The sequence below is a fragment of the Dasypus novemcinctus genome, chromosome 16, assembly GCF_030445035.2.
Source record: "Dasypus novemcinctus isolate mDasNov1 chromosome 16, mDasNov1.1.hap2, whole genome shotgun sequence".
NCBI lineage: Eukaryota > Metazoa > Chordata > Mammalia > Cingulata > Dasypodidae > Dasypus > Dasypus novemcinctus.
The window spans coordinates 78,544,875-78,562,828 of NC_080688.1; the positions used below are offsets into that span (position 1 = coordinate 78,544,875).

General features: G+C 35.9%; 1 protein-coding gene across 9 annotated transcripts in view; it reads right to left on the bottom strand.

The window, feature by feature from the left end:
• PIGN (phosphatidylinositol glycan anchor biosynthesis class N) overlaps nt 1-17,954 on the bottom strand; it is a 160,362-nt gene that overhangs the window by 116,660 nt on the left and 25,748 nt on the right. For all 9 annotated transcript variants that reach the window (XM_004478658.5, XM_058277847.2, XM_004478659.4 and 6 more), the window contains 6 exons: nt 15,760-15,881; nt 14,779-14,877; nt 12,982-13,085; nt 8,356-8,480; nt 6,788-6,918; nt 4,627-4,743 (listed from right to left, as the gene is read on the bottom strand). In XM_004478658.5, the coding sequence (XP_004478715.1) occupies nt 4,627-4,743; nt 6,788-6,918; nt 8,356-8,480; nt 12,982-13,085; nt 14,779-14,877; nt 15,760-15,881 (698 nt within the window). The remainder of the gene's footprint in view (nt 1-4,626; nt 4,744-6,787; nt 6,919-8,355; nt 8,481-12,981; nt 13,086-14,778; nt 14,878-15,759; nt 15,882-17,954) is intronic.

A 17,954-nucleotide genomic window follows, 5' to 3' on the forward strand; every position in this document is an offset into this window, starting at 1 on the left:
AGAAACACCAAAGATTACAGGAGAAATAAAATTGAGAACAAAAAACAATATTGAGAATCAACAAATCCAAAAGTTGGTTTTTTGAGAAGATCAACAAACCCTAAGCTAGAATGACAAAGAAAAAAAGAAAGATGAAAATAAAAGCAGAAATGAAAGAGGGGACATTACCACTGACCATGCAAAAATGAGAAGTCATAAGAGGATGCTATGTACACCAACAAACTAGACAACACAGAAGAAATGGACAATTTCCTAGAAACACCCAAACTACCCATACTAACCTTAGGAGTTCTACTTAGAGCAATTAGGCAAAAAAAAAAAAAAGAAATAAAAGGCACCCAATAGGAAAGAAGTAAAACTTTCACTTGTTGCTGATACGATGCTATACCTAGAAAATCCCAAAAAAATCCACAACAAAGCTACTAGAACTAATAGACAAAATCAGCAAAGTGGCTGGATACAAGATTAATATGCAAAAATCAGTAGCGTTTCTATACATTACTACTGAGCAAGCTGAGGAAGAAGTCAAAAAACAAATCCATTTACAATAGCAAATAAAAGAATTAAATACTTAGGAATAAACTTACCCAATGAAATAAAGGACCTATATTCAGAAAACTATAAAAATACTGCTAAAAGAAACCAAGAAGACCTATAAAACATTACATGTTCATGGATTAGAAGACTTAATATCATTAAGATGTCAATTCTACCCAAATTGATTTACAGATTCAATGCAGTCCCAATAAAAATTCCAACAGCCTTCTTGGCTTTTCCATTTCCATTTATGAAGAAATGGAAAAGCCAAGTATCAAATTTATCCAGAAGCATAAGAGGCCCCAAAATAGTCAAAATGTCTTTAAAAAGATAACAAAAGTTGGAGGACTCTTACTTCCTTATTTAAAGCATATTTCTTAGCTACAATGGTAAAAGAAAAAAAACAAAACAAAACAGCATAGTACTGGCATAAAGACAGACATAGTGACCAATGAAATTGAATTGAGAATTCAGAAATAGACTCTCACATCTACAGTCAAATGATTTTTGACAAGGCTGACAAACTCACCCAGCTGGGTCAGAACTTTCTATTCAACAAATGGTGCTGGGAAAACTGGATATCCATAACTAAAAGAAGGAAAGAATACCTGTTACAGTTTGGTATTATTTATTAATTCCAAAAAGAGATATAGATTGTTGTTTGTAAACTATGGGCATGATACCCTTTGACTGATTTAAATACAAAGATTTTGCATTTACTTTACTAAATCAAGATTAGGGCTTTGATTCGACCACACCATTAGGGTATGCAGGGTTCAGTCCCTGACCTCTTGGTGGGCTATATAAATGGATACTCAATTCAGAGAACACAGAAAGAGACACACATGGAAATACAGAGGGTTCCATAGACACAGAAGAGGAGATAACTTGTCAGCTTTGATCCTGCAGCCCTGGGAAGAGAGATGATCCATTTGCCTGATAGTTTATAGCTGACCTCATGAAGAGACCAGCAGGTGAGCCCAGAAAGAAACAAGCCCTCCAGCCCACAGCTGAAATCAGAAGAAGCTCAGACCACAGTGCCTTAAGTGGAAAGAGGAAGACTGAACCCTCACAGATATTGGCAGCCATCTTGCTTCAACAGGTGGCAACAGAAATTTGGTGAAAAAGTATCTCTATGGTACCTCATGTTAGGACTCTTAAGGGCTTTGTAACTGTAAGCTTCTACCCCAAATAAATACCCTTTATAAAAGCCAACACAGATTTCTGGTACTTTACATTAGCATCCCTTTTGACTGATTCATACCTTACATAAAAATTAACTCAAAATGGATCAAGGACCTAAATATAAAAGCTAGAACCATAAGACTCCTGGAGGAAAACGTAGGGAAACATCTTCAAGATCTTGTGGTAGGTGGTGGTGTCTTAAACCTTACACCCAAACACAAGCAACAAAAGAAAAAGTAGACCAATGGAACCTCCTCAAAATTAACACTTTTGTGCTTCAAATGCTTTTGTTAAGAAGGTGAAAAGGCAGCCTACTCAATGAAAATTTTCAGAAACCACATATCCAACAAGGGTTTGAGCTCCATGTTATATAAAGAGATCATACAACAATGATAAAAAGAAGCAACTCAACTTAAAAATGGGAAAAAACTTGAGGGGAGTAGATGTGGCTCAAGTGGTTGAGCACCTGCTTCCCACCTGGAGGCCCCAGGTTTGGTTTCTGGTGCCTTCTAAAAACAAACAAACAAACAACAAGCAAACAAACAGAAAAACCAACTCAGGGGAGCCAATGTAGCTCAGTGGATGAGCACCAGCTTACCAGATACAAGGTCCTAGTTCAATCCACACCCCCAGTACCTCATAGGAAAAAAAAAAAACTTGAAGAGAGTGTTTTCTAAAGAGGAAATACAAATGGCCAAAAAGCACATGAAAGAAGCTCAACATGACTAGCTGTTAGGGAAATGCAGATCAAAATCTACAATGAGAGATTTCATGCCTTACAGAAAGGCCATTATCAAAAAAGAGACAAATACAAGTGCTGAAGAGGACATGGAGAAACAGGAATACTCCTTCACTGTTGTTGGGAATGTGAAATGGTGCAGCCTCTGTGGAAGACAGTTTGATGTTTCCTCAGGAAGCAAAATATAGAAATGCCACATAATCTGGCAATCCTGCTACTAGGAATATATTCAGAAGAACTGAAAGAAAGGACACAAACAAACATTTGGAGAGTGATGTTCATAGCAGCATTATTCACAATTTCTAAAAGGTGGGGAAAAAAACAACCTCTGTCCATCAACTCATGACTGGATAAATAAAATGTGGTATATATACATACAATGGAATACTCTTCAGCTGTAAGAAAAAATAAAGTCAGGATACATATGACAACATAGATGAATCTTTTTTTTTTTTTTTAAGATTTATTTTATTTATTTCTCACCCCTTCCCCCCACCCCAGTAGTCTGTTTTCTGTGTCTGTTTGCTGCATGTTCTTCTTTGTCCGCTTCTGTTGTCAGCAGCACGGGAATCTGTGTTTCTTTTTGTTGCGTCATCTTGTTGTGTCATCTCTCCGTGTGTGCGTTGTCATTCCTGGGCAGGCTGCACTTTCTTTTGGGCAGTCCTCCTTATGGGGTGCGCTCCTTGTGCGTGGGGCTCCCCTATGCGGGGGACACCCCTGCATGGCAGGGCACTCCTTGCGCACATCAGCACTGCGCACGGGCCAGCTCCACACAGGTCAAGGAGGCCCACGGTTTGAACCGCGGACCTCCCATGTGGTAGATGGACACCCTAACCACTGGGCCAAGTCCGCTCCCCATAGATGAATCTTGAGGACATTATGTTGAGTGAAATAAACCAGACACAAGAGGACAAATATTGTATGGTCTCACTAATATGAACTAAATAAGTGAGTAAGCTCATGGAGTTAAACTACACAGTAAAAAGGTTACTAGGAGACAGAAGGTGGGTTGAGAAGGATGAGCAGAGGATGAACGTATGTAGAATGTTTAATAAGGTGGATTGTAAATGTGTTGAAATGGATAGAGTTGATGGCAACACATTACAGTGAATATATAACTAACACTTTGGATTTATAAATGTGAATGTGGCTGAAAGGGGCAGTCTAGGGAGATTAAGGTCAACTGAAAGAAAGCTAGAGGATAATCTAGAGACTGTATAACATAGGTGATTTGGGTGGTAGATAATGATTATGGTTAATGGTGCAAATATAATAATGTTCCTCTATTACAAGGTATTAAGAATAAGGTGATGCATGGGAAAAATACAACTAATTTAATGTATAAACTCTAGTTAATGGTAATACTGTAATATATCTACAGCAATGGTAAAGAAGGTATATTAAAAAAAAAAAAGAATCTAAGGAAATGTTAGTATACAAATCAAAGAGTCTTTATGATAGTGTGATTCCAAAACCTGGCTGTTGAGTCAAAATTCCTGGAGAAGGTTTTAGAAAGAAAATTTCTAGGCTCCACACAGCTTTATGGAATCAAATATCCAGTGACAAGGTCTGGGAATCTCTATTTTTAATAAGTGCTTTGGATGATTCTGATGCATCTGTTGCAGAGAAAGGCATCTGAGAGGAATTTATCTGGTTGGTAAAAAAAAAAAAACTTTAGAAATCTGAATAAACCTTACCCTACTTAAAAATAAAGTTCCAGAAAAAAAGAATTCCTTTTCTTCATAGACTGAGAGGAAAGGGAATTTGGGCAACATAGAGCCTACAAAATTACTAGAGACAGGGCAAATCCAGATCTCCAATTCTGAAATATCCACTGTGAGATAACGCACGATTTAGCAGGTTGATAGAATTAGCAGGTAAGATTGACTCAAGGGTTTTATCTTAATCCCAGTAATAATAAATTTTGAAACAAAAGTCATAGTATAATTTATACCTGAAATTTCATAAAGCAAATAACTAAGATCTTATATTTCAAGCTGGAAATTACTAATATGAAATGTATAAAATATATAGAAATAGTAATAACAAATATGAAAAAGAGGTATTTAAAGCTATTATCATAAAGTGATTTTTTAAAACGCAAAGTTTGATTTTTATTTTAAAATGTTGTATTTCATAAAAACAATAAAGACAAATGTTTATACCTTTCAAAAATGTATCATCAAATTGTTGAGCTGATACTTTTTGGGGATACTTGATTCCTGCTCCCCAAGTGACAAAAGGAGTTAAAGTCTCTGAAAGATGACCAGCCCCATGAACACCTACAGAAAAGACACCAGGAGTAATAGGTATATAAGAATTAACTTACGACTAAATATTTTTTTGTTTGCTTTTTTAAAAAGTATTTATTATTCATTTTTTAAATGTTATTTTAAATATTTATCCATATATAGGTAATTGTACTCACCACACTCACAAATGCTAACAGCTTTGTATAACAGTTTAAAAAGATTCTCATAAGGCAATTCAAACATCAAACCACAAACATGAAAAAAAAACAAAAAAAGCAGAATGCCTACTGAGTGACTCTCTTAGAAAGAATAAGAAAAACAACCAAAATAGCATCTTTACATAAATCTCACCTGATTTGTAATTTTAATTAGGCTTAACTATCAAATAAACGTTATGAACAATATATTAAAGTATAAGAAAATAGAAGCAATATATAGATATATAGACCACAAAGGTCTTTTCTCTCTGCTAATAGGTGAGAAAAATCATTCCTAGTTTTTTAACGCAAAGAAGATCTTAAACTGTTTTTCAGAACATAAAGAACATGACAAAACTTTAATGAAGTATATTTACAAAGGGCCATTCCATATTTCTAAACTAAAATATTCTATAATATGAAGATGTCACTTTTTTCAAATTAGAGTTTTTAAAATTCCAATTAAAACTTCCAGTTGAGAAATGTTGGGAAAGGTATGGAGGGTTGAGAAGTTGACAGTTTTCCTAAATTTATTCTGAACAAAAAAATAGGTAAAAATATTCACAAAATTTTTCTTTAAATATGAACTTGCTTTGCTAAGTCACAGATATTCTATCCCAACAAATATACACCATAATAAACAACAGAAAAAGATTTTCTTAATTGTATAGAGTATGAATGCACTATAATACAGACATTAAAATCATGCTTTCATGGTTACTGACAAAATGGTTAAATAATCAAGATACAACAGGAAAAAAAATGACATACCAACTAATCTAATATTTTGACATAAAAAGTTTCTAGAAGTCTAAAACCTGCACACTCTTTCCCTTACCCCCAATACATGGACAGATGGATGCATAAATGGAATGAAGGGTGGACGGATAGATGGAAGGATGGACTGACAGAAGGGTGGATGGGTGGATGGATGGATGGATGATGGACAGACAGAAGGAAGGATGGATGGAGGGAGAGAAGGAGGGAGGTAGGAAAGCAGGCAGACTGACTTAAGTAGGATATACTCAGCAAGATGGTGTTGTAAGAGTCCAGAAGCTAGAATCCCTTGGGAGAAGCTAGAACCCCAGTGGCCCATCTGGCATACATGGAAGACATGGAGGAGATGCTATCATTGCTAGGGTAGTACACAAAACAAAAAGAATAGGGGCGAGCTCTTTCACAGAATAGTCACTCATGCTTGGAGCTGGCAGTCTAGGCCAGGTCAATTCTGGAGAAGAAAGAAGACAAAGTCTCTGAATTCTTTTCTTCTAGACCACTCCAGCTGGTATACCCTAGCCAAAAGAAGCCCTTGAAAAGGTAAAATCTCCCTAATGAGAATTCTATATTGTGATTTGGGAACACAAACTTCACCTTTGTTTTAGGATGTTCTCTGTGCACATAATGTGTTTGCCTTGGAAATCTTATAGAGAGGACAGGCTCATTAACCAGGGTAGAATTTCAACAGTCCTAGGATTCTCAGTAACACTATTTTACTATTATCACTCCCTTTTGCCATCGCCTACAGTTAACTCTAGGTAGATAAACTATAGGTATTTTTTATTTTCTTTTTCATTTTTCTCTTTCTCAAATTCCAAATAAGAATATATCTTACGTTATCTTCAGAAAAAGGATTCTTAAAATAAGGTAAGCCTTTTATTAAGCTAATACTTTAAACATACAATTATTATATACTAGATAGTTTGCATATACTGCATCTAATTCTTTCAGTATTATAAAATCTTTGCAAGGTATATCTACCACTAGCAAACTTTATTTTTAAAGAAGGTTTAGATTACAGAAAAGAAAATAAAAAATATAGCCACTACTTTTACCACAACTTTTATTGTAAGCTACATATCATTTAAAGATAGACTAACCCCAATCTGTCATTCCATGATCAGAGGTAAAGACAAATGCTGTTTTCCCATCGTTTCCATAAAAATGTTTAATTAAGGACACCATTTCTTTCACTCCATCATCAACTATTTTAATATTGTCCTTGTATTCCCTATTTTAAAAAGAAATAGAAGAGCAAAATAAATTACATCAATTTGGAGAAATCAAATTTATTCTATGTATTTATTCAAAGTCAGTAACTCCTGAAATGCTTTAGATTCACCTTTAATATTTAAAATCAGAGCTCCTTAGATTGTTGAAAATAACTATTTTTCTCTTTAAAGAAGCAAGAAACTTAAGCTAGCTTTCAGAGAGATGTTAAAAGGATGTATTGATTAACAAATACATTTCGATGAATGCTTTTTAAGTCCCAAATGCTATGACTTTTTTTATTAATAAGATGACCTTTTAAGTTCACATCTGTCATAACAAACTATATTGTTCTTGCCACATTCATAGGTAAGTACTATTATTTTAAGTATAGAATATTTTCATTCATTAAGTTGTTGGTGATATAAAATATAATAATAGTCTGAACTACTGAGCTATCTGAGTACAGTTAGGCTTTCCATAGAGTTGAATAAAGTTGGTTGGGTATGACTCCACCAATTGAACCAGTACATTATGTTAAGGAAGGGAAACAGGAGGCATTCATTATTAACACTGGCAGCTACCCTAATAGTCTCACAGTTCAGTTTAGGCTGATCTAATTAAATTCAAAATAAAGGATAAATGTATATCATGGATATTTCCCATGATGTTACAGTGTGCAAAAGTGAGGAAGAAACATTTGCTGTTGTATACAAGAGCACTACTGAAATATAGTACACAAAAAGTTTATATAAGTATTTCCTAGATACAATACCTATTAAATGGAACACAAAAGAAATAGCTAATTACATCTTCCTCTGATGTAAAGGTTAATACCATAAGTATGCATTTTATTTCAAGATTCATTGAAAATATTTCTAAAATATATAGATTTATTTTTCTGCTTTTGATAAATGAAGAACATGGAATATATATATATATAGGATAAATTTTATTTTCATTAATGTGCAGACAGGCTCAAGTATATGTGATTTTAATCCTATATATCATACTACATATAACTGAAAACTTATTCTACATCACAGTAGTTTTTTTTCTTTTTTTTTATTGAAGTATATCATTCATAACACAAATAGTAAGTGTATAGTAAAGATTGGGAACTTACAAAATAAACATACATAACATCACAGAAGGGTCTCATATATCACCCCTCCACCAACTCTTCCCATTGGTATGAAATATTTGTTACAAACTATGCAAGAGCATCATCAAAATATTACTACTAACTATATTCTTTATCTTACATTTGGTGTATTTTATCCCCAACTCATACTATTTTTTTAAATATATTTTTGTTAGATATTGTACATCACAATAGTTTTAAAATATTAGTTATGTCATTATAATTACAAAACAACCATCATAAATATTTTAAAAATTCAAACAGAACAACTGTTTGTCCTTCAAAAGATGACAGCAAACACAGCATTAAAATTACCTCGATGTTGGTCGATGAGCATGTCCATTTGTATCTATTCCAGATAAATGCAAGAAAAAAACTATTTTCTCTTTATTTAGCTTAGAAAACAAAGACTGGTTGCTTCTGGCAGCATGGAAGAAGTCCTATATGTAATAAATCAGTTAAAAGAAATTTTAGTTCATTCATTCATTCATTCATTCATTCATTCATTCATTTACTTATTATGCATCATGCTAGATGACTACCCCAAAATGCATTCTCCCCTTCTGAGTAAAAATCCCTGATTTTATGAGATACAGCACTGCTCCAAACTTAAAACCTACTAATTTCCCATCCTCTCTTGTAGCTAGATGTGCCCTTATGTTTGTGGCCAATCAGATTTAAGTCAAACGTTTCAGTCAAAAGGCTATGTGAATCTAAGGCTCCTTGAAAAACGATTCAGGTGAGAGGGTGCTTTTTGGTTCCTTGCTCGTTGAAATAATGGCTGGAACTCCAGCACTATCTTGGATCATGCGACAACCTTTAAGATAACACTCTGGGAAGCAGACTTGGCCCAATGGTTAGGGCGTCCGTCTACCACATGGGAGGTCTGCAGTTCAAACCCCGGGCCTCCTTGACCCGTGTGGAGCTGGCCCATGCACAGTGCTGATGCGCGCAAGGAGTGCCGTGCCACGCAGGGGTGTCCCCACGTAGGGGAGCCCCACAAGCAAGGAGTGCACCCTGTAAGGAGAGCTGCCCAGCGTGAAAGAAAGTGCAACCTACCTAAGAATGGCACTGCCCACATTGAGAGCTGACACAACAAGATGATGCAACAAAAAGAAACACAGATTCCCATGCCGCTGACAACAACAGAAGCAGACAAAGACGACGACGCAGCAGACACAGAGCAGACAACTGGGGTGGGGGCAGGGGGAAGGGGAGAGAAATAAATAAATAAATCTTAAAAAAAAAAAAAGATAACACTCACACTCAGAGGATAAAAGAAATTTAGGAGACTGGATCCTAATGTCACTGTGTAACTGTTATAGCAATCCCAGAATGCATTAATCCTATACCACCTACTACTGGCATTATCTTTACTGAGATAGAAGTAAACTTTGAAGCCATAAATTTTTTTCTATCACACAGAACTGAACCTAATCTAAACTAATAGATTATCTATGGATCATTTAACGCTTTGTTAGGAGTTTAGAGTTAAAAATGTAAAAAAAGTCAATGTCCCTACCAATAAGATATATATAGGATTGAAGAGGAATATGTCAATGTGTCAACAAATATGGTATAGCATAACAAAAGTACTATTATAGAGGTAATTAAGGGAATACAGAGGATTCTAAGTCAAACTGGGAGTGAAGTGAAGTCAAAGGGAAGTCACGAAAGACCTAAAGAAAGGAGATGATGCATGAACTGGGTTTTTAAAGCATGTAGACTCTGTGTGGGTTTTGTATTATTTTTGAAACTGCCCTGTAATTTTGAAATTATTTCAAAATTAAAAGTTTAAGAAAACGGAAGCAGATGAGGCTCCAGCAGTTGGGAGCCCACCTACCACAGGTGATGTTCCAGGTTTGATTCCTGGTGCCTCCTAAAGAAGATGAGCAAGACAGTGAGCTGGTGCGGCAAACTGATGCAACAAGATGACACAACGAGATAACACAACAAAGAGACACAAAAAACAAGGAGTGGAGGTGGCTCAAGTCATTGAGCACCTCCCTTCCACACGGGAGGTCCCAGGTTCAGTTCCCGTGCCTCCTAAAAAAGACAAGCCCACAATGAACAGACACAGCAGCCAGGAAGTGCAAACAATGAGGGCAGTGGGGAGAAGGGGGGAAATAAATATAATAAATTTTTTTTTTTTAAGTTTCAGAAAAAAAGAAAGAAGAAAGAAAAGAAGCAACAATAATAAAGAAGCAAATAAAATTTTGCATGGTTTGGAAACTTTGGTTTGGATAAAGCATAATTCCCTGGTCAAGACTCAAAGGGAAGGTCAAACTACTGATTCCCTCTCTAGTCTCATATCTCAGTCCTCACTTTCTGTCTGTGTTCTAGCCTCACTAACATCCCCTCTCTCCCCTGTTCCTCAAATCTACCACACTGGCTGTTGACCTAAGGCTGAAGATTTACATAATTCTGTTGGCCTGATATACTTTTCTCTGTACTTAATCTACCCCATCTTCCTCTTTGCCTCCTATACTTCCTTCAGAAACCATTTAAAATATCTCAGGAAAGCCTTTCCTTAACTATCCTGTTTACATCAGACTCTCCTCAAGATACATTACCTTGGTTACTACATTTTTTCCTTCACAGCACTTATGACTGTTGGCAATTTCCTATTCTTATTATTTGTTTAGTATATGTTCCTACCATAATTCATGAAGTCATTGGGGAATTCTTTTTTCTGTTTACTACTGCATCCCCAACATTAGCAATGTTGAAATAAAGAAAGGGAAAAGAACATGAAAATAAGGTCATTCCTCAAAAAGTTAAACAAAGAATTATCATATGACTCAGCAATTCCACTCCTAGGTATATATACCCAAAGGAATTGTAAGCAGAAACTCAATATTGTGCACCAATATTCAAACAGCATTATTCACAATAGGTAAAAGGTGAAAACAACCTGTGTCCATCAACAGATGGAAGGAAAAATAAAATGTGATGTACACATACAATGAAATATTATTCAGCTATAAAAATGAAATTCTGATAAATACAACATATATATCTCCACAAAAAAAAGAGAGAAAAAACATTCAGACTGACCAGCCAGCTCTATCATCTACCTTGCTCATTAAGGACTCAAAACCATAATTCTGGAATTCATGAGCATTTTAGCTATGCATTTTAAGTTAGAAGATAACATACACAGATGTCAACATATATTCTATTAAGAACTGATGGTTAGCAAAATAATTTGCCAATTCATTTCTTAAGGAGATTTTATTTTCACTTGAAAGTATTCCGTGAAGAAAAAAAAGAAAATTTAAAGAGGAAAGATCCCTGAGAAAAATAAATAGAGGTAAGTAATGTGGCTCAAGCAACTGAGCTCCCGCCTACCACATGGGAGATCCCGGGTTTGGTTTCCAGTGTCTCCTAGGGAAGACCAGCAAGACAGCGAGCTGAAACAGGTGGGCACAGCAAGCTGACACAATAAGATGATGCAACAAGAGACGTAGGGAGGAACACATAGTAAGAGACACAACAAACAGGTAGCAAGGGGGCTCAAGCAATTAGGTGCCTCCCTCCCACATGGGAGGTCCTGGGTTTGGTTTCCAGCACCTCCTAAAAAGACAACCAGCACTCAACAAACAGACACAGCAAAGGCAAACAATGAGGGGCTAAGGAGAAATAAATAAATCTTTTTAAAATACAGTTTATCAAAGAATTTAGTGAACACTTAATTCATGCTAACATGAATACAAAGAAAAAATGCAGACATATACTGAGGAATACATTCATAAACTAACAAAGGGAAGTGGATTTGGCCCAACAGATAGGGTGTCTGCCTACCACATGGGAGGTTCAAGGTTCAAACCCAGGGCCTCCTGACCTGTGTGAAGAGCTGGCCCACGCACAGTGCTGATGCACGCAAGGAGTACCATGCTACGCAAGGGTATCCCCTACGTAGGGAAGCCCCAAGAGCAAGGAGTGTGCCCCGTAAGGAGAGCCACCCAGCGCGGTAAAAGTGCAGCCTGCCCAGGAATGGCGCCGCACACACGGAGAGCTGACGCAGCAAGATGATGCAACGAAACGAGACACAGATTCTGGATGCCGCTGACAAGAATACAAGCGGGCACAAAAGAACACACAGTGAATGGACACAGAGAGCAGACAACTGGGAGGGGATGAGGGGAGAGGGGAGAGAAATAAATAAAAAATAAATCTTTTAAAAAAATAAAAATAAAAAATAAACTAACAAAAATGACTAGAGTATGAAAAAACCCACAATGCGAAGTCAAGATACTACTGATAAACATATCAGAAAGGGCCGATCAAGGAAAGTGTTGGTCAGTAGATGAATTATGAGTTGTAATTTGGAGATCACAAATAACGGACTATTAGAAAGAGAGCCAATATCCACAACTGAGGCTATCACACAATTTTTGAGAATATAAGTTTATTGTACCCCATGAAACCGCAATAATTGTCATTATTAAACACTTCAAAAAACTGTACCACTTAAAGGAAATTCATAGATGTTTTATCATAACTAACTTGCTAACTTGATTTTGCTTATCTAATCTTTTCTTTAAAATAAAAATTATTTTAAAAACATCATATACTGTATGTTGTTATAAACACATTACATTTGAACATTTCCCACATGTTCCCACCACTATAAGAGACTGGTTCTTTGTGTCAACTAAAGATCAAGGTTTACCTAAGATGACTAAGCAAACAAGAACAGAATATAGGTTTCCTGATTCCCAACTGAGGGCTCTTTTTACTGTCAGAAACAGGTATTTTAAAAGGAATGTGTAATGCGTAATTTCTTAGAATTCAGTGTTTTTTAAGTAGTTTGTTACAATATAGAACTTTCAAGTTCATACAATCAGAAAAAAATTAAGATACATCACAAACATATCAGTTTCCAGGACTTTAGGTATAAATATGTGCACTGTAGACTAACCACACAGTAACACTCACCTTAACTTTATCAAAAACCCAGGCATCCAGTTTTGCTGCATTATTGGAAGCAAAATCCTCTTTTTCAGGAGAACCATCTGTATAAACATGGTCTCCACTAGCGCCTGAAAAAGAAATGTGGGTAAAAACAACTTTAAAAAAATATTTTAAATTGTCACAAAATATGAGATAGTCATTTAATGAGTTTTGTGAATAACCAGAAGAATTTTTTAAAAAGTACTTTCTGTGATGAGAAAAGTAATTAACATTTATTTAGTGCCTACTGTGTGCCATGAACTATGCTATGTACTTTAACATATGCTGCTGCTTTTCAACTTCACAATAAGATATTCTAATTAACTTGGCAATGCTGATCAATGATAGAAAAATAATAGATGTTTGTCTCCCTTTAAGAAATGAACTAATCAAAAACGTGTGCCTCTTAGGATGGAACAAACTAAATTATTCAGTTATTTGGTTCACAAGACTTCCTAAAGCAAAAAGAAAATTCAAATATTTTGCGTCTCTTATTCATAGAGCATATATAAAGGAATAAATATTGCTTATTGCCAAAAAGTTTGAATGGGCCAATAAATATATTAATCTTAATATCTGCAAAATATTATTAAGCTAATAAACTTAGTGAATTTCTAAGTTAGGGAGGCTTTTACAGGTCACAAAAAAGAGACATGATAAAGTAATGACAATAGCTTAAATATCAGCTTAGCTTTAATGACCCTAATTCAACTGCTCAGCCATTGTACTTCCTACATCTCTAGCAACATCAATCTGAGTGGGATTGTTGGTTACCACAAAAAAATGCAATATTCCTATTGAACTGTCTCTGAATCAGGCATTGGTCCTGTTTCATCAGTTACAGCCAGAAGTAGGAAGCAAAGCATAGCAACTTTAAACTACCCTTCTACCACCATCCCCACCAAAAGCTAACTGCTTTCTAAAGAAAAGGGTATATGAATGACCAATACTCAGGGTTTTTTTGCCTGCTCAGTATAATAATGTTCTATGACTATAAGATGTAAAATTCTGAATGTATATTTTGCTTTCAGGACATATAATAACTGGGTGAATGAGTTACAATTCTCTAATAATTCCAACTGCTATAAATATTATACCTGTGAACATTTAATGACATAAAATTGAAATGCAATCCAACTGATTTTAGAAAATTATATAAATTAATTTTCTAATCAAGAAGTACCATAATATGCATTGCAATTTTTGCAGATGAACAGGCATAAAAAATCCAAATGACATAATCTCCCATATATTAAAACAGAGATTATAAACTTTAACTTTTACATCTTTAACTTCTTAAATAACTTATCAAAGCATAAGTTATACTTTGTTATGACAGCAATATCATCATAGTGACTTATGTGATAAGCACTTTTCTAAACATTTTACATGGATTATCTAATTTAATCCACAAAACCAATTTATGAGATGAAAACTGTAATTATATCCTATTGTACAAAAAAGAAAAACTGAAGTTCATAAAGGTTACCTAGGTTGCTCAAGATTATAGAACTGTCAAGTAGTAGAGTCTTAAAACATTTTATTGAATCCAAGACATTATCACCTTTATAAGCCAATATTTCAACTACAACTAAGAAGGAAAAACACTACAATAAACTGATATACCCATTGATTGTAATACACATACCTACTTCACAGATATTAAAATGTGAAAATACATGTTCCAAAATCAGTAAAATACAGTAATAAACTCATACTAAAAAGTATCATATTAATGTATTCCCTCCTCACTACACAAAAAATAAAGTAAATGACTCTTACCTTTGGAAAACATAGATAAGATATCTGAGCTTCCCCAGCTCCATGTGTACTTGCTTTCATTAAAAAGAGAATCAAATTCTACAGGATTTTCCTTCCATCCTTCAGGTAATTAAGAAAAATAAACATACAATAACAATAGTAATATATACATGATAAGGTAAGCCCTGCCAGAAGTATTCTTCAAAGAATAACAAAAATATTAGCTGCAAAGCAAACACAAAACTAGTAATAAATTTTGTTATGTATATTTCTACTACAAAAAAAAACACTAATAATTCATTTACTTCTTACTAAAATATAGAATTATTTTTAAGGGTAACATCTTGTAAAACCAAGGATGCTTGCATTAGACTCACCATATTCTTTCAGTAACAAAGGATAAGACTAAAGCTTAAATCTGGAATGAATACCAATGTGTGTTCATGTGAGAAAGGCATGCAAAATTCTTGTCAAAATTATCTCAAGGAAGAGGACTTGGCCCAGTGGTTAGGGTGTCCATCTACCACATGGGAGGTCCATGGTTCAAACCCCGGGCCTCCTTGACCCGTGTGCAGCTGGCCCATGTGCAGTGCTGACACGCGCAAGGACTGCTGTGCCACACAGGGGTGTTCCCGCACAGGGGAGCCCCATGCACAAGGAGTGCACCCCATAAGGAGAGCCGCCTAGTGCTAAAGAAAGTTCAGCCTGCCCAGGAATAGCACCGCCGCACACACAGAGAGCAGACACAACAAGATGACACAACAACAACAACAAAAAAACAGATTCCCTTGCTGCTGACAACAGAAAGCGGACAAAGAAGAACACACAGCAAATAGACACAGAGAACAGACAACCGGGGTGAGGGGGAGAAGGGGAAAGGAATAAAATAAAAAAATAAAAAAAATTATCTCAAAACTCGTTATCTTTCTGACATGATTCAGTGTGAAAGAAGCAATATTAATATAATTTTCCATTTAATAAATTTGTCTAAATAGGCAATACCTTTGGCAACTGCACTGACATCTTCATAAAACCCGGCTATCAGGGCTACATGACCTGGCCTAGATTCCGTTGGCACACGGGTATGAGATATTCCCCAGCTGCCTTCATGCATGATGATGTTCCTAAAAGATATACAGACAAATGGTTTACATAGTTTAAGAATAAATACTCTCATAGGACTTCAGAAAAATAAATTACAGAAGAAATCAAACCAAAAACGTGAGTCAAAATTCAAGAAGGAATGCAATCTTTCAAATCCCAGCTGAGCCCAGGCATAACCTTCCCACCAGCTAAATGCAATAACATGAATGAGCTTTCCAGGTTACAAAACTATGAGATGAAGTACACCATGATGTATTAAAATGGCTTGTTACAGAACAAATACATACAATAATATGATATAAATATTAAATTTATTTGGTATGATGACAGTATATGGTCACATAGGAGAATGTCCTTGTTCTTAGGAGATAATGCTGAAGTGAATTATTTAGGAATGAAGTGTCGTAATGACTTGCTTTCAAATTGTTCAGCAAAAAAATAATAGCTGACATGTACGTGTAGAGGGAGAAAGAGGGGATGCAAATAAGGAAAAAGTTAAAAATGGATAAATCTAGGTTAAAATTATACTGATATTCATCTCATAATTCTTTCAATTTATGTGTAATTGGAAAATAAAAAGAAAATTTTGGGGGGAGGGGAATTGGTCACTCTCCTAATTAGGAATTATATTATGATATTTGAAAATAAAACAGGTAAAAAGTTTATGTTGCTAAAATGTATCAATATTCTTAAATATATCACAGTGATTTACAAACTTCTGGGAATAGCAAAACACAAGGGATGCTACTACAGGTAAAAGGTTGGTAGGGACTTCCAGGAAGACAGCAGACTAGAAAAACATGGACTCTCTTCTCTAGCAGAGAAATAATCAAAAGACAGGCAGAAACTGCCCGGAAAAAGATATTCTAGGGTTTAGGACACCAGGGGAAGGCTGGACATCACACAGAGAAGAGAGGGGCAAAGGAAAAGAATTGTAATGGCAAAAAACTGTGAGTTAAAAGCCACCTCTGCAAATGCCAGCAAAATTCCCCACATCATAGACACTTGTAAATTCTCAGACCTCGGGGCTGATGGCTACAAAGGGGACCCCAGGGATCTATCACCCCAGGAAAGGAGAGAGAGGGGGGCACTGCCTAAGGCATGCTCAGCTTTTGAAGCACAAATTTGAACTGCTGTGTCCCATGAGCCCTTACAGGTTGGACGGGTCCACACCATTGTTGCCTTGGGAGCCTGAAAGAGACTAAAGAGATTCAACCATCTCAATCTCCCTCTCTACTGACCCTGACTGGCTGATGAGGACGCAGAGGGGAGTGGAACGACTCCCTACCCAGGAAAAGGGAGGGGGCTGCCAGCAAAGGTTGGAGAACTGCCTCTGAGAAAGTTTGAAATACAAGGCTCTTAGACCCCATGCAGGAACCTCTGTCCCATTGATCCAGTCAATGTTGCAGCAAACACTCCCACCAGGCACTGAATTGAGAGGGCTGCCAAACTGTGCCATCTACTGGTAGCCCTTGGAAATGTTCATGAGGAAATTAAAAGCAAGTAAGAGAGGCTTTTTCCAGCCTCTACAGCTTCCCTTCCCAAGGTCCTAGGAAGTGAGTCTGCAAACCATTACGGGTCCAGAACCCAGATTTGAGCAAATAACAGGGAGAATCCTAAAGACAAAGAACAGGTTGAATTAAGAATAAAAAACAGCATTAACAGTCTCCTGCCACTGAAACCCCATGAGAGAAATCAAGCCATCGGAGTAATATCACCACCCTAATCAGATGCTTAGACATCAGCAAAAAACTACAAGCCATAATTAGAAAATGAAAGAAATGTCCCAAGAAAAGGAACATATGAAAGTCCCAGAAGAGTCACAGGATTTGAGACATCAGTGAGAATCACACAAATTTCCAAAATCTAAATAATGAGTTGAAAGTCATGGCTAAAGAGATAAAGGACATCAAGAAAACACTGAGTCGCTGAAAAGGGTAGTCTAGGGATGTAATGTAAATTGAAAGAAAACCAGAGAATAATTTAAGGACTGAATAATAACACAGTGAACCCAGAAGGAGATGAGAATTGTGGTTGATAGGACAAATCTAAGAATGTCCTTCTGTAAACTAGAATGGATGTACGTCACTATT